The sequence below is a fragment of the Nilaparvata lugens genome, chromosome 8, assembly GCF_014356525.2.
Source record: "Nilaparvata lugens isolate BPH chromosome 8, ASM1435652v1, whole genome shotgun sequence".
Classification (NCBI taxonomy): Eukaryota; Metazoa; Arthropoda; class Insecta; order Hemiptera; family Delphacidae; genus Nilaparvata; species Nilaparvata lugens.
This window is the reverse complement of record NC_052511.1, coordinates 31,259,727-31,278,566: the sequence shown is the minus strand read 5'-3', so window position 1 is coordinate 31,278,566 and position 18,840 is coordinate 31,259,727. Positions and strand designations below refer to the sequence as shown.

The 18,840-nt window shown below is 37.7% G+C and overlaps 1 protein-coding gene across 37 annotated transcripts in view; it reads right to left on the bottom strand.

Moving 5' to 3' along the window:
- Positions 1-18,840, bottom strand: part of LOC111046754 (CUGBP Elav-like family member 4) — a 433,104-nt gene that overhangs the window by 80,016 nt on the left and 334,248 nt on the right. For all 37 annotated transcript variants that reach the window (XM_039434497.1, XM_039434478.1, XM_039434476.1 and 34 more), the window contains one exon: positions 8,310-8,389. In XM_039434497.1, the coding sequence (XP_039290431.1) occupies positions 8,310-8,389 (80 nt within the window). The remainder of the gene's footprint in view (positions 1-8,309; positions 8,390-18,840) is intronic.

Here is an 18,840-nt window from a genome sequence, read left to right as displayed (position 1 = left end):
GTCGCGCTGAACTGTAATGATACTCTCATTATTACGCACAAAACTGTCGTAAGTAAACACACGATGTTGCACATTCCACGAATCCATGATGCCGATTAAACAATGACTAGAAAAAATGGTATGATCTACCGAACACATGTTCACTTCAGCTGGCCCAATCCGACTACCCAAATCAGAATACTATCTGTTCTAAAAACATCCACCCTTCCTGCCGCACCCAGTATTTGATGGTTATATGTTTCAATATTCATATTGAATGGCGATGTATTATATGAACCTAAGTGAAGTGGATGAACTACAACAAACATCAAATATTTAGCGCTGTGGGAGCAACATTCTCTGAACATCAAATATAAAATTCTAACAAGAAAGTGCAGTGATTGAACTTATTTCCGCTGCTAATAGGTTATACCTATAAAAAGCATGACAAACTACCCCACACACAATCCTCTAAAAACATATACCAAGAAACACGAGCACTTTCAAAGAATTATTTATAATGAGACCTATTACCAATATAAGCCCATCCAAGGCGTGATTGTGATTATGGAGAGGAACTCAGTATTACACTACATAATGTTCTCTATACGTGTACACCCCCCCACTCTAAAACAGCGCATCTAAATTTTGCTCCCGCTTTTCTGAATTATCTTTTCTCATCCATTTCATCCGCTCTCTCTCTCTTCCATTCTCATATTTCTCCCACTTTTAATCCTCTCAATTCTTATAGTCCGTCCACTCTCTCCACTTCATCCACTCTTTGCCTCACCCATTTCTTCTCTTTTGGTCATCTTCTGTCCCCCTTTCCAATCTCCTCTTATTTTCTGTCTTCTCACCTCACTCTAAATCATCTTTCTCGTTTTCTCTCTACCTTCCTCTCCTCCAGCATTCATTTCTCTCCTCCATCTCCTTTCCTCTCTCTCCTCTGATCCTCACCTTTCAGCCCCCCTCCGACCAACTCATCCTCAACGGAGAGCAGCAAACATAAATGCTCTTCCCGGGCAAATAATTAATTTGGCGAAATTCGCCAGAGGCAACCAGATGTATTTTATTGTTTAATGTTAGTTGTTTGCGCTCTGCTCTACATTTGCTATCGAGAGAGGCCTGTTCGGCTTTTATTGTTTTCCGTACTCGTATTTTATTGTTCTGGTCACCATACGCCACTTACTGCTGCAGCCTGGTTCACTTTCAACCGTCAGTATCCCGTACAGAAAAATCATCAACGCTTCTCATTCTACCAATAATGACGGTAGAATATAGGTGCTGTTTCGCTGTGTTCACCACCCTTTACAAACACTATTTGCTTCCGGTCGATTTTTATGTTACTACTACTGCTCTTCTCTATTAATATCTCTTCACCTCTCTGTGCTCTGCTCCTCTTTATTAATTACATTCCCACTGTATTTATATAGCACTCGCGTTGTATTGCCTATCACATTTTGTGATTGGTTCTATTGATTGAATTTTCTGTGCTACCAGATGTGGCTTATTTGATAGCGCTCCAGAATTGTAGATTGGATTGGATTTCCGATGTCGAAAATTAAATCTGGTAGTAACTGGGTTGATATCACTGAATTATATTGTTTGATATCACAGAATTATATGTTCAGTAATTGTTATGACCGCATGTGAAGGTTACTATGATCAATAATAATTATGATTGTCACTTGATTTTTGTGGAAATTTCATCATAGAATAAGATCTGGGAATCGCGTTTCCACTGAGTCTATCATCACAGTATCAACTTTTGCAAAATGGATTCGATTGGGAGATTTATCAGGATATTGTTGTAAGCAAAATTGGGCGATGAATTCTTAGATTTGTTCTTCTAAGTGGGATGATTGTTACAAAAAGAGTTCTTCCACGATTATCACTTCTATACCTATATACGGCTATTTTGATACTTCATAAGCCAAGATAAAGGACCTAGATCTACTTTACAATGATGAAATGAAGAATACTCTTGTTATCAATCAGAGAATATAATTACTGGGATCAATTAACTTCGCATTTCAAAAATTGAACATTCTTAGTAATATTTCAGATCAAAATGATTGTATACTTATTAATATATCTCAAAATTGAGCATTCGCGTATGTCTGTGACAAGACCCAGCAGCCACTACTAGTTGGTTGAGTTTACTAGGTAAATTTGTCTTTGTTGTGAGAACTTGTTCCATACAAGAATAACAGAGAACTCGGTACTGCATACAACAAACACATACACCCAGCACCCAGCACTGGTTGAAGAGAGACACAAACACATACACCCAGCACCCAGCACTGGTTGAAGAGAGACACACGTGCTCGAAACGCGTCCAGTTCGGACGATGTTCAAACGAATGAAGCCTGACGTTTGTGAAGTGTAGCCCACCAACATCAACGGGCTTCGCTTGGGGATGTTGGGTATGCATCCCCTCTAAAGTCTAAACAACCCCTTATGTTATTCTATGTAAATGTGGGGACTGAGTTGCCCACTATAACCGTACTCGCTTTGCCTTCTCTCTGAACTTGGCCTAATAACATGCAGATTCGTGGCCATTACACAACTAACAACTCTCTTTCATTTACTCTCTCTAGTTCTCGCATTCTCTCTCTCTCTCTCTCTCTCTCTCTTCAACTCAGTCTTTCCAACTCCACAAACTCATCGCCTCCTGGAAGCCCTTTATTGCCTCACACACACCCTTTATGTTGTGACGTCCACTTTGGCTCTGTCCTCGACAGAAAGTACAATTCCTGGTGACCTCTTTCTCCACAACAGCCCCAACTGTTTTCAACTTCCTTTCAAACTTCCCGCTCCAACCTGACCTGAGAGCGATTGAAACTTAACGAAACCTTGCGGCTTAGACTACTTGCGGCGACTAGTAGCAACTCCCGCCGCCCCTTCCCAAACAACTCTGCATCTAAACCTTTATCTAGCTCGTAATCGTAGAAATGCATACACATATGTACACTGTATGTACAGCACATATGGATAATCAGCTCATAAAGAAGCATATACGGTATGCATACATTTGCAAACTATACAGAAACATATATATATATATAATATATATATATATATATATTATATATATATATATATATAATATATATATATATATATATATAATTTCAAATTGAAAATCGATTTTGTATTGTTATCCCAAGGTGCGTACAGACTTATTGTATTGTATACATGAGAAGTTATAAATGTTTCCATTATATATTAGAAATAATATAAAATCATTTCAAATTGGTCATAGAAGTTCAAATACTACAAAGACCAGAAGAATAAGATAACAAAATACAAACTATTTCTACCTTCATACCAACTATCAAGTGTACTTTTGGCCTACTGTAGTTTGCAAATGAATGCATAATACTGTGCCTGTTCGTCCTCCCTCAATTATTTAAATGAACAGTTGTGTATCATGTATAATATTATTGAACAAAAACATATACCGTATATTATGTAGCTAGGTGCGTACTCATACGCCACACATATGAAAATTCCACTCTTCATTAGCTGATGCTGTGCTTTGTGCTTTTTATATCTGTATTTTATTTCATATTAATTAAAACCTTTAAAATATTTCCATTAATAAATAAATCCTTAGTTTAATTATTAATGAAATTAACGTTTTGGTAGAGAGTTAGTGGGGAGGATATTTTTAATATTCTTTCCAAAGAATGGACATTGATATGTCCAAAGCTCCGCCAATTTATGTAGATGCATAACAATATAATTATTTATAGTTATTATATATATTGAAAATTGCTCGGATTCAGTTCAATTATTATTTTCTTAGTCTATATTATTATGTAAATTCATCTATAATTTTGCTGTGTTGTAAGCTATTGTATATAAGTGTATATGCCAGTATGTATTGTAATCTACATAAATAAAGTACTCAATCAATCAATCAATTTTACTGTTTCAATACAAATACAGATATATTGAGAAATATTTTTTTAATTTTTTAATTTTTAAATAGCATTAGCTAATGAAAAGTAAAATGCGTGTATGTGTGGCGCATGAGTACGCACCTTAGCTACATAATATACGGTATATATTTTTGTTCAATAATTATCCATTGTTTCAAGATACACAACTGTTCATTCAAATGATTGGGGAAGGACCAACAGGCACAGTATTATGCATTCATTTGCAAACTACAGTATACCGAAAGTATGCTAGATAGTTAGTATGAAGGTAGAAATAGATTGTATTTCGTTATCCTAATCGTATTGTCTTTGTAGTATGTATACTTCTATGACCAATTTGAAATGATTTCATAATTATTATATCTAATATAATGGAAGCATTTATACATTCTTATGTAGCATTCATGCAATATGTTTTAGCTTCTATGATAGTGGACTACTTTCACGATAGCCTGTACACAAAATTTGACAATCCTGATGCAAGAATGTGTGGTGTTTCGAGGTCCCGCTTTCTCAATCACAACCTCAAAATATACTCCTATTTCTGCACAATTTGTTTATTATCACAAAGTACAGTGCTGAGATTTGAGGGAGTGCACACTCACTTCAGATGTTTGCAATGATTTGATGTATAATAGTCCCTTTTGAGAGATCTTACCCACTGAGAAATAGAAGAGATTCATGTAACTTATTATTGTACATCTTGTTTACATTGAAATAGCTTGGTACATAACAAACGAAAGATATGTGCTCATATCATTAGTATTATTGGCGAGTAATGATGGAGCCAAATTAAAATCGAACAAAGAGGCGAAGGCAGAAGAGTGTGTGAGAGAGAGAGATAGTAGTAGCTGTAGCAGCAGCGGCAACCTGAATAGCTGGAAAGAAACGGGAAAGCACTGGATAAAACGAAATTGGTTTTTTTATAACAATCCCCCCACCCCCTGCCATCGGCGAGACCCATTCACCCACCACATGGCTTCAGCGGATTCAAACACAATTGAACCTTAATCCTCAACCTTGTACGGCATTAGGCTCCGGAGCAGCACAGCACAAGAACCCCTAAGTATTATGGCGGGATGATGGTCGGGTGGAGGTGTGGTGGGGGTGCTCCTAGCAGGACTAGAAGACGAGCGAAAAAGTGTGCAGAACAAGACTTATGAGATACTTTTTTTTAACGGTATTATCTGGTAATCATTGGACTTGAAGATGTGTGAGTTTGATAAGTGTCCTCAAGTAATCTTCAAATTATTATGCGAAATTCTACAAGGAGTACCTATAATTATTATTGGTTTGCTCCGAGAAGTTGGTCGAAAAATCGATCAGTGACAAGTTTTTATAAGAAAAACTCCAGTTACCTGCAGAACTGACTACATCGGTTAAAATTAATTTTTTGGGTTTCGATTCATTATTATTATTATTATTGAGTTAAACATGGGAAATGAACTTAGATAATCATGATCATTATTCAATAAACAGGACTTACATTACACTCACACTTATCTATTCTCCCAAGCCTACATTCCCTACCTAGTCTATTATACAAGAACGATTAACAACAGATTGAAATTCAAATCTATCGTCAAATTCGAGAATACAGATTTCCATTTCAATGTTAGTGTGAGCTTGTGATTGCTAGTTTTTATTTTTTATTTGATGATAAAAGCTTGATAATGTGAATAAGAAACTAAACATGTAAGTTTTGTTCACATAAAGTACATACAATTTGGTCTGTATTTGATGATGATGATGATGACGATGTTTATGATGATTACTACATAATTAAGCTACTGGACGTGGTTGATTAACATGACAGTTGAATGTTACCATTGAGCAATCACCGAAACAACTGACTACACGAGAATAATGATCGATCATTTGTTTCTCGTTAGATACCATTAGCAGACAAGCCACTATTGTTATACTGGAAAAATCAATGAAATGATATGATGGTGGCCGGCCACATCAAACAATGCCACAAAAATCAACATAGCCACAAAAACCGACTGTCGGCCAAAACAAGCTTACTTAAAAATTTACGAGAGACAACCACTATGAGTGGGTGAAGTGGTCTACATTTGATAGAGCCACGCAGTTAAAAATAGGGGACTGCCTAGTACTACACAACAAACTGGTTAATGGCAAATGATGTAAGCGTGGAGTGGCATGAGAGGAAGAAAAATAACAAGAAAGAGAATAATAGGAGAAAGGAGGGAAAGTAAGACAAATACAAAAAACAACTAAGTAGAAAGAGGGGGAGAGGTGGAAGAGTATGAGGGAGAAAAAGAGGAAGAAGATAGAAAGAAGTGGAAGAAGAAGAGGAAGAGGAAATGGAACAGAAAAAAGAGAAATATCACGTAAATGAGAAGTGGATACTGCGGCAGAAAGAGGAATACAAGAGAAAGAGTACGGAGAAGTGGAAAAGAGAGAGAAAAACCTAGGAAAATGAGTGAAAAGGGGAGTGGAAATAAGAATAGAGCTCCAGTTGAGAAGAAGAAAAAGAGAAGAATGTTAGTTTGGAAGTAAGTTGATTGAAAGAAAGAAAGATGGGAAAAATAGAAGAGGAAAATTATAAAAGGGAAAAGAGAAAAAGTTTGAAGTACAAGCAGAATAGAATCAGTGGAATATAAGAGTGACAAGGGTAAGAGAGAGAAGAAAAAGTGCGAGAAATGAATAAAAATTTTGGAACTCATAATAAGAAGGTCGGGAAGAGGGACAAAAGTGAGAGGAAAATGAATAATGGAGAATGAAAAATAGGGGAACAAAGACAGAAAAGGAGAAAGGATAAGAAGAGGACCCAGATTACTGATTCACTTCTCATCTTTCATCATTATCAGTTTAATCACCAATACACAAGCTTAGAGCTCATGAGTTGGCATCTTCTTCAGCAAAAAAAGAGAACAGAGAGATGGGAAAAGTTTGGAATATGGGAGGAAAAGTTGAAAAAGGAAATAACATTAGGAATAAAAAAGGAAATAGTGAAGGAAAGTGAATGAGCTTATGAAAGCGGAGGAAATAGTGAGAAGAAAAGAGATAGAGAAATACGAGTGAATGTAGGAAGGAGGGCAAATAACGTGCCGAGCTATAATATCGGGTTGTCCATTAGGTGTAAATAATTAATGACAGTGGACAGCACTTCTAGGTGGGCTTGAAAAATTCATAAAATGTCGATAGCCCTAACAAGACAGCGGCGCTCCCAAATTTCCACTTATCTCTATTTCGCTCTTCCTTTCTCTCACTATTCCTTCCCCTCGCTCCATTCTGCTCTACCCTTTATCCCCATTCTGTCGTTGGCTTTGACAGGTCGAAAAGGGTCGTACGTTGGAATTAGGGCTAGTATCGATCGTAGGCCACTCGGCGAGTGTGTGATGGACATGGCGAGTATTTACGTTCACTTCACTAACTGAACGGCTTTCAATGGAGCTGAGCGCAAATTGCAAGAGTTCATTGAGCTTCAATTGAATGAACGGGAGAAAGTTTTCAGAGTTTGAACTTTTCATCAGTCGCTGAGTGAGTAACTAGTCGGCCGAGTTGACTTGAGCGATTTCAGATTGAATTTCCCAGTAGTCTGGGATTTGATTGTAATACGTTGACATGTATGTATGAGCATCTTAGTAGAATTTGTTGAATCAAATTTAGAAGAATTCGATAGAAATGAAGAAGAATTCGACCAGAAGTGAAGCAGAATAAGTTGGCTGCAACTCACTGCCACCACACAAGTAATCTTATGTTGGCAGTGCCAATTAAATTGATAATACTATTGGTTATACTTGAAGTACAATCAATGTCTATTTGTTCGTATACTCTGGTTATTATATTGTACAAATATGTATTTGTGATTATTGGCAATAAATCCAATTCAATTTCATGGCTAAGGATATCAGGAAAAATCAACAACTGTGAGGTTCATAGATATGAATAATTGAGATTTACTGTAGATTAATGAAAGTCAACTTCAGAACCATTTATAACTTACTTCGGATTCATATCAGTCAGTAATTACTCACGGACAAGCCTAGAGTTAATGTGGACATCAGCCTCAGCAAAAAAAAAAAAAAAAAAAAAAAAAAAAAAAAAAAAAATTGAAAATGCATTAATTGAATGTCTTTGAACATGACAACACATGTTCATATGGTGTTCACGATTCATAGTCTCCTCTTCTTCACCAAACTACTATAAATGGTGTAACTACAGATTCTGGTTATCTAATTAGAAATGTCCCGTTTCCTACAATTCCATGTCTTTTTATTGGAAACGTTGAATTTGATTGATGATGTAGTAGGAGCAACTATTTTGTAACTATGTTGAAACGGTCGAGGAAAATACATGAGATAAGATAGGATAATGTGTAACAAGTAAAGTGAATAGATGGTGGTAACTCACAGGCATTGTCTGGCTTCCGTGCAGGCTGTTGATTGCGGCTTGAGCCTCCAGGTGTGAGCTGAACTTGACAAATGCACAACCTGCAACATAACAAATAGAAAAACTTGATTTACATGAACTTAGTTTATAACGTTAGATTCTATAGAGCTGGAGAATGAGGGGCATTGAAAAAAATCATTACACATCACATTACATGATCAGTGTTCAATATTCAAGTAATAAATCAGTATTATTAACAAATTCAGTCATAGATTTACACTCATTTATAAATATGTGGAATTAATTGAGGAAGACGAGGAAGCAGGAACAAAGAAAGTCGATCGGAGAGAGGTGGTAACAAAGGGGAAAATAATAGGAAACAAATAGCAAGAAAATAAGGAAGAAGAGGAGCGGAAAAAGTGATGGTTGAAGAGAATTCATGAGGGACGTGATCTGCGAAGGATAAGGAAAATTGACAGAGTAAGGAGGGCGACGCAGGAAGCGCTCACTCACACAACTCACTAATAATCCGTCTAATTGTTCCGGCAAGAAACAAACCCAATTATATCATCTTTCCGCCCTTCATCCCTTGGGGTTCCCTAGGGCAGGGGGTGACAGGGGGGCCTACGCTCGACCGGACGCCAAAAGGGCAACGTCTCCGAAGACGCCCTTTGCCTCTTTGCCCTGTCCCGGCCCTAAGGACCTTCAAATTACCACAGCTGCTAACGAGCTCAGATCAAACTTTACGCGTGAACTCTGTTACCAATCATCGAAGAGGCAACAGGGAAAGGGGGTGAAGAAAAGAGGATTTGAAAACGTGGCGGCAATTATCAAAAACAAACTGCTCGAGGAGACCGCAAAGTGGTCTAAGATCAAGATAACGATTATAACTTTGAAATGTGGTAATGTAAATGTGGTTAGATGTAGGCCATCGTAGACGTTTTTGAAGCTATTTGTTGGCAATATTGTAGACAATTCTGGAAGTCACCACTGGAAACTGTAACACAAACCATCACATATAGCACAAAACATTAAACAGCGACAAAAAATAAGTTAGTGAGTTTTGATTGAGTAAAAACTAGTTAAATGTTCAGAATGATAATTTTTGATGAATATGTATCGAAATCATTGGGTCCTGAACATTTGAAACTCATGATGAGGCGAAATACTTATACATTCCATAATTGAATAGACTTAAAACGTTGTCAAAGATCCACTTTAATTAAATGAAAATTAAGAACAAACTTAATTATACATTCCTATAAAGTGATTCCTATACTAAAGAGATTATTCTTTTCGAATTTTTTAAGATATCTCTGTAGCCGATACAACAATCCTATCAGCTTTATTGCATTCATCGGCAAATGTTTCCTGAAGTAATTTCAATCATTACAAGAGGAAAATTTACTTAGGAGGTATTATAATGACTTTAACAAAATGGTGAATTTAGGAAAAACTGAAATCATTAAAAGACTATTTTTTTGTTTCGGCATAACATTCCGCCAATCACAGTGATGTAAGTGCACAATGATAGGTTGACTTCTTTCACGAGTTGAAGGTGGATCGTCGGCCAAAATATCGAGAAATAACAAGCTATCTAACAAGGATATTCCACTTTTTCAGCCACTATTCGAGAACAGGTACCCAACTATGCAGCGTATTGATTTATTCAGTGCACAAAACAACAAAGACAGATGAATCATCGTTCATACTCTTTGAACCCTTTCAAATTAGCATAATCGAGAAAGATAGGCGGCGGCCCCGAATCCCTGATGCAGCAGCAACAGAGTTGAAAGGATGGTCCAGGGGTGTGTCGAGGTAGTAAGCTGCTTATGACTGCTAAAACCCCTCTCAGCCAATTTCTCTTAGTTTCTCTCTCCTTCCCACTCACAATACATCTTCCACATAGCACTCACCTCCTCGCACAGCCTCCCTCACTCTCTCCCACTCTAATTTTCTCGCCCAGCTAAGCTCAGAGTTATAGTGGACGACTTTTGACTAATTACTTCCATAACTCACTAGTTTTTCTCCCTTCTCTAATTCTCATCCGTTTTTCTGCCTGTCCACGTCAACCCTAAAAGCGCATTCGCATCACTTTCGCGCACTCGAAAGTGGGTGGATGAGAGAGGTAATTGGCTCGGAATGCAAAGCAAATTGTGGAGATAATTGAAGTAACATTTTCAGAAATTGATACAGCAGATGAAGAGGAGATCAACAAAACAATTTTATCGAAGTAATTCATGAATAGTAATAGGGTAATTCATCACTATAATATTATCTTATGTTGACTCATCCCGAATTGAGTCCTTCAAAGGTGCAAACTGAACGAGTGGGTCGCGGTTTAGCTTTAAGCTTTCATCGATGTTACTATTCAGCTGACAATGTCATCTTGCTAAAACGCCATTCAGACATGATCACTTGCATGCTTTACAACTCGTTTGTGTTACATGAGATCGATCGCAAGGGTGACCTACACTGAAAGCTAAACATCGACCTGACCGTTCTGTTCGTACCTAGAAAACTGCTAAGAACGATAATTTATCATTACAGAAACCATATACCAGGACTCGCAAACGAGAGACGTCATAATACGAAAATGTAGTGACTGTAGTGCGAAATTAGAAGTAAACTTTTTTCTAATAATTTCAAAAAACTCTATGATTCTATTTTATATAAAAAAGTGAGAAAAAGAGGAATAAAATAGGAATAAGATGAGGAAGGGAGGAGAGTGAAAGTGCGAATGAAGGCAGATGAAAATGATAGCAAAGTGAACTTACTGGAGCGAGAAACGCGATACTTAGTTCAGCAACCCAACGAATAGCTCAGGTGTGAAGGGTATAATTCTGCCTAGTTGCGCACACGCGTGCGTGCGTGCATTCCAATTCGAAATAATTTCCAGGATTATAAACTACAAGGTGAGACTTTGAGGCGTGGGTGTGCGCGTGTGAAACATCTGAGTGAAACAGTATATGAGATGTGTTAAACAGGTCCCCATCATTACAAACGTAAATGAGGTATTGTCGCGAGTGTGATGGAGTTATGTGTCTACTGTGTGAGGAGCGGAGAGGAGGGAGGGAGGGGATGGATGAATAGAATCTGGAAGACGTATGTCTTTCGCTAGAGGGTGCCTTTGATCTGTCAGCAGCGGTTAAATGGAAGATATTGCTGTTTCTCACAGGGAATGGTGACAGTTTGAAGTGAATTTCACTATAGTGAGGGTGCTTGTAGAGTGTTCATAGAGATGGGGATGCGGTTCAATTTAATTTAGCAACACTCCTTACTTCCCCCCACCCTTACCCAACATCACATGGCAACCGTTCTCCCCCCTTTGTCACTACACTGCTTCCTCAATTATTGCAAGGAGTTGTTCTCAGTTCACTTCCTTCACCCTCCAACCCTCACAACACTGTTTAAGATATGAACCCCATCTATCAAGAGCGGGGAATGAATTGGGGGAATCATTGGGAATTTCCCGAAAGTTCTTGATAATGATGAAAAAGAATAATTAGTGGCAGACATATTGCAATCTCATGAGTTTTCTGTTTTTTTTTTAAGTTCTAAAACCATAAAGTGGGTATGGCACAATAAGAAGTTTTCTCTTCGAATCTGCCTAAGAGTATAACTATCCCTCACAAACAGGACCAAGGAAGATAATAGTTGAATTCAAGTGGAAAAATTTCAGAAAGGGATGAAATTATTATTGTTGAAAAAAAGTTTGATTCTCGTATAATATTCTGACTCGTTACGTATTAATGTCAATCAATAACTCAGGTCGTCTTAGAATTAGCTATTATCTAATAAGATGACTGAAAGATAGAATTCAGATTCCCTAATAAGATACTGGGAGAATAGAAGAAAAGATTTTCCAAGTTTTCTCTGTTTATAAATATAACTCAGCCCAAAGAGAGAGTGTCATTGAAAATGTAGAATATTAACAACCAACAGGAAAAAGAGATTTGGGTAGGCCTTTGAAAAGATGACAGTAACATTATGTTTTGAATTATTTCACATTATAAGCCTTATTGTAGGCAAATTGATTAAATTGATAGGATATTACTAGCTTTCGTGTTTCGTGAGTCGGAACAGTCATAATAGCCTAAACCTTGCATGTAAGAAGAAGAATACTCACTTAGGCATGCACTGCACATTCAATACACAGCATATCATTAACCAACAAAGAGAAGTACTTTCAATTTGGAAAACTGGAAGCATCAGATGTCAGGAAAGCGCTTTTAATCTCTCCGATCAGTCGGACGGTTGAACATTATCCGCCATTGGAGTTTGGACTATTCGCTTTCTATTTTGTAACAGACGTCAGCAAATTTCATAGCGGCAGTTCAATTACGTGCTTTCACATTTCATCCATAAAAACAAGGCCTGTTTTATGGAGTGGATCTGATTGCCGCCTTCCCCCTCCCCCCTTGTCATACTTCTAGAGTATTCCAGTTGTAGTATGTCCGTTCAAAATACAGACAGCAGGAGGTCCCGTATTTTAATTACGTTTCCATCCCGGTAAAGAAAACCTGGCCAGAAAACATTTCAAACTTTCTGCTAATTCGGCTCGAAACTCACTCCCAACTCGTTTCGCCTCCATTCAAATCTCCCGCCAGCTCCTCAACCGTCGAGCCAAGGCCTGAATATGACACCTCTAATGCCCGCACTTTTCCATCCACCAAACAACCACCCCAAAATCCTTACAATTTCCACCCTCTCCAAAATATCTACAAGAATAGTATGACATTGAATAAGTCCGCTCAACCTTCAAAGGAAACTGACATAAAAATAATACCGACTCCTATCCTCATTCGAATACCGTGTAAAACACACAAAACAGCTATTCTTCTGCTGTTGTATCGTACGTCTAAAAGAATAAAACGCAATTCGCCATCACTTCTTCCACAACTTCTGTTGATGTAGTTGTTCTGGCTCATTCACTTCGTTTGTTGCATAAAGTTAAATGAAGCGATCAACTTTTGCAAACTTCGTCGTATTCTTCTATCGCCCCTCCTCTTCCTCCTCCTCATCAACCCCTTTTCAACAATTCTCACCTCGTCTTCGCCTTATAAAAGTTCACTGCACATTGTTTCCATTCAGAATAATCGAAACAACGTTTACTACTTTGTTTCCTCTAACTTTCTCCAACTCTATATCAAGATGTTGATCGTTTTCCACGACTACAGATCTGCAAATGAAAACGGTTTTACTGAAATTTACTTCTAACTGCCAGCATTTGATTCGGGAGCATTGGTAGAATTGATGAGGAATGCACGCAGTTCGAAGTGAAACTCGCCGTTCAAATAAGTCACCTTCTTGTTAAACAAAGCATCAAGAGATTTTATGTTAAGTTTCATTGAATGATTCAACATTCGCATATCTTATCTATTTTGTTGATTCCAATATCTGCATTGCCATTTCAATTTTCCATTCAACTAGTAGGTCATAATACCATTGATAACTCCAGGTGTGACACTAATGTAATAACATTGGTAGATAAAACCAATGTAGTGATAAAACCAATGCATAAGGTAGTCCTTATATACTAATTTTCTTCCAAATTTATCTGTGACAAAATCTAAGATCAGGTTAGAATTTCACGTGTACAATTTTTATGAATTTTAGTCAAAAATAAACATGAAATTTATAAATTTTGAATTTCAATGGCTTCAATAATTAAATTGATTAGAAATATTCCACTCAATTACCACTCTTGTAACGGATAATATTGTGTTATTTAAGAAAATTTGGAACCATTAAAGAAACACTATTCTGCACTATTGACCTAAATCCCAAATAATCAAAGGTGTGTGATTGGAATTGAAACATTTTATTCTGGAATTCCCACGTAAGTCAAACTTCAAGAAGGTAGAAAAATTGCCAATCCGCTTCAACTGAAGAGATATGACAAAGGTCCGTCTTTTTTGTCCCAGTAGCTAAGAAGAGGATACAGGAACCCTTCACTCTGAATGTGTGTGAGGAGCACCAACACCACCAAATGAGGTTGCAATTTAAAAGTAGCCTTTCGGAATTAAATCCCAACTGCTCTTTTCTGACAAAGTTGAACAGCCTTAAAAAAAGAACACATGAAAGACCCACAACTTGATCTCACACTCATGCACATGTACACTTCCATATTCGCATGCACGCGTGCTCTCGCCATTTCGGTCATTACATGTGCGTTCTCTGGGAAGACCCTCATACACACCCATTTATAAAGTCCCTAATGGAATTTTGGGCTCTTCTCATCTCTTCCTCTATCCTTTTTTCATGCACATCTTACTCACTTGACTTGCGTGAAAATAATTGGTTTCTCAATTCTATCCCCCTCCTATCCTCTTCGTTCACCTTCACTTGCTTTCTAGGGCCTGAAATTTTGAAGGCCGAACATCAGTCCCCCTACTATTTTATTTCTGAGATTCAACTATCCTTTCCTTTATGTAACTCCAGTATCAGTATCATGGAACTCGTGTTAGTTGAAACTAGTCTGAAGTGAAATCCAAATAAACGATATGATTGAATCACAATATTAAGTATTCATGAGCTCAACCGATATGATTATTCAGTTATTACTTGACCTATTGAGAAACTAAGTTTAGTAGTGATTGATTATCCAAAGGTGAAGTATGAGTGATTCCAAATTCGTACAATAATCAGTTAATTCTCTTAAAACAAGAGAATAGTCAATAAAATAGGATAGTCCGATCCCATTAGTTCTGTCTAGTCTTTTATAAACAGATAGGCTGATAAGCAGGACTTATTCGAAATAAGATTTCAAATTAAAATCTTTGAAATTCTTTTATCTTCTACTAAAACGATCAATACAAAAAATTATAAGCATCAGTGAAAGTTGAATTGCAGTACTCTATCCATCGGAAAATCAAGTCTACATCAATTCAAATACGTTGGCCTTATTGATTTGTCATTCACCATACATCGAATCATCCAGCCATAATAATTATGTCATTTGGCAAAGGTGAACCACGATAGAAAGTGGCCCGGATTGCAATTAGGCTATAACAGTGCCAGGTGACATGGCAGATAATATGGGTGACATGTCAGATGTCAGGACACGTGTTGATTGGGTTCGTCAATAATGGACTTGATGCTTCCAGAGTGGGTGAGTGAGTGTACCTAATCGGCGCGGAAACTGGATTCGGATGGGCATTGATGTACTCTGTGTCATTTCTGGTAATTGTGATTTCAGTTCTGGCTTGTCGTTTGTATAATTTGTTGAGTTCCTGTCACGTTAAGCTGTGCAATGAATCTGATCCACATCCAAAGCACTAATCACAAGATGGGTCTGGGGCATATTTAGAAGATGAGTATGCCCACTGAACAATTTTTTTCCAATTCAGCCTTATAAAGGGTGCTCTAAAGCTATTTGCGAGCATAATGGCTCACTTATAATGTCAATTCCTTTTTGTTCCAAGAGGTGCCGGTTCCGTGAAAAACAATACTGGCTCCACAGTATTAAAGCCGATAATGACTCAAGTGTCCAATAATCAATATGTACTGCAATGCAAGCACAGCATTCCACAAGAAATTGAAACTAACAAAACATGCTCTTATGAGAAATGTATCCGATGAAAATTCATTGGATGTAGAAGCAAAAAATCTAGAAACATATCCTACAAAAATTATCCCTAGTTGAGGAACAGCTTTCAAATCAATTTTTTCTATTAAAATGAACAAATAGCAGTCAGATTTTTAAAAATAAATGAATTAATCACTCACTGTGACAACGAGATCTTCCGGCTGGAAGATGGCGGACCTGCCGAATGATCTCGTCACTGTGAGACAATAAGTCATTTATTGTAAAAATCTGACTGCTAGTCGTTTTTTTCAATAGCAAAAAGTGATTTAATAAAAAGCAGTTCGTGATGGAAAACAACATTGAAGAATTTTTAAATCTTCGTCAAATTTTGTAATCAGCCATCTTGTAACAGGCCTCTCTCTCCAGTTGCTAGTAATGACTATGTACATGGATGCCAGTGAATATCAGTCTGTCACTGGATACTAGCATAGAGCCTCAACTGGCAGCTTGTTAGTCAGTCATCAGTGAAATTATTTGAGAATGTTTAGTTTCGCTTGTTAATCGAACATCAGTCAAGCTATCTGATTGCTTATCAAATAGTGACAATGTTTGATCCGTCTACAAAATAATGCTTGTTAATCAGTCATAAGTTATCATTCATGAAATAGTGTGATTGTACAGTTTCATCTAAAAGTACTTGCTCATTCATAGTGAAAGGTAGGTCGCTTCAATAGCATACTTGAATTCAGTGGCATACTTTGCTTTATTATAGCATCATAGTTATGAGTAATTTGTGGAAGGGAAGATATTTCCAAGATAATAGTGAGAGTTTATAGTAAACTGCTGTAGTGGAAGTAAGGATTTTGAAGAGGAGAGTGTACGGAATGAGGTGGCGTGTGTAAATTGGATAATTGTTCGGGCGCCGGTAAGCCATCGCTTGAATAATGGATGCCGCGGCGGACATGCTGGGTTAAAGCCAAGGCTAGTATATATATATAATACTCGGGTTAAAGCGACCGCCGCAGCGGCTGAATAATAGATGGCCGCTCCGTTCCGTTCTCACCTCCAGCTCCCACCCCATCCCATACCACAGAATAATCTATCACCCACCTATCGACGGCAATTTTATCGAACTGTGATCAACGGCTCCCCACTGTTTGTTTTAACGGCCCGCGCCCCAAATTGAATGGGCACCCGGGAGTAATTTGGCTGAAGCACCGGTACTCTGCCGGTTAGGAGGCGAGAATACAATACCTTTTCCTCCACTCGCCAAGATGTTGGCGGATCAGTTCCGGGATGAATCTCGGCGGAACTTTCGAAGATTGTGTTCGCTGCGAGATCGGTTTGAATCTGTAGAAATTTTTGATTAGAAACGTATTTTGAATTCATGTTCCATAAATTGTTTGCTGTGAAATGCATGAACGCAAAATATTAAAAAGTTATTTAAAAGTTATGTCTCATAGAATTGTTTGCCTGAAGTGCATGAGCCCAAAATACACATCAGAGCTTTACAATGCCGACAATCTATGATGAAATGAAATAATTCTTTATTGGCGGAGTTAGGACTTTTAAGTCCTCTCTGCCACTCAACCTCAATATGATGGCAAGTAGAAAGAATCTATATCAAATCTATAGGTTGAATGGTCTATTGGATCTCATAAGTGTCCTAGAAACCGAGCCCAAAACTCGTTTATACAGCTTAGTTTTAATGTTGAAATGCTAAACTATTCTTATTGCTTCGATGAACAATCATATTCACACTGGCCAACATGCAATGATTGCATTTAATTTTTCAATAATTATAGCTTCACAATCACAATTATTATATTACTATTGATATGATATAACGATTATTTTCTCATCGCAGTCAAACGTTGTCCGAAACTCTCCACCTCAATCACGCCCACAAAATGAGATCCTCACTCTTTGGCCAGGATTACACCGTAATGTTCCAGCTTGGAAACATGCACATCAAAAACATCCCCCCACCGCCGTGAAGTATGTGTTGAAAGTTTTGCAGGGGCTTTAAAACACACAACTTGAACTTTGTTAGTAGTCGTCGTGTAGGTGATTTCTGGAAATATTTGGGATGTTGTAGTGGGGTGAGGGGGTTGGGTGAATGGTTAACAGAAACTCGGTCCGACAGTAATTTGGGGAAGGATACAAGGTGAAATGGAGGGGGAAGAGGGGAGGTTGAAGTAAAGCTATCTGGTTCAAGTTAGATTACTGTTTATTCAGTGTGGCAGCAGTCGACTCTTCGGCAAAGTGATGGTTGGCTGATGTGACTGGTGAATTAGAGGATCGGAGGGAGGGGTTTGAAGTTTCTGGAGAGTTTATATTGCGCGAGGAAAGGGGTGGAACGTGTACGCGAAAGCAGCTTTGACAAATTCCTGCTAGCTCGCGGGTTCCGTTGACAAATGGCTGTACCTTTCGCCTACCCTGCCAGACCACGTGCACCCCATCTACAAAGCGTCAACGAGTGTTTCTGACGTTGTAAGACTAACGAAATTCAGTCAATCTATATAGACGAACGTCGTAAGGCAGAACCTGCCTTTCAAGTCCGGAATGACCTGGCAGAACTGCCTCCTTCGCAGTATGAGGTCTGCTGAGTTGAAGTTTGATTGATTATTGAAGTTACGATATTGACTAAGTTAATGCTGGGAGATGCGGATCCGATACAAGTCTCAACATTATGAAAATTGATAAGTTACGGATAAGAAAAATTGATGGAGTAGAAAACCATTATTTATAGTAAGATTCACTTCAACCTCTCAGCCTTGAATGAATGACAATTATTATCAATGTTATTCATAAGAAATGCTAATTGTTTCAAGTGAATGGAAGACTGGAGTTACAAGAGAATTTCATATTTCGAGAAGTTTAATAATACAGAATGACGTATATAGATGATCAATATTGAAGAATAATTATGATTATATCGTATTCTCTTTCTTCATTCAACAAATTCACGGATCTCCACGATATGAATTGAGTTTCCAAAGACTGGTTTTTCAATTTCCA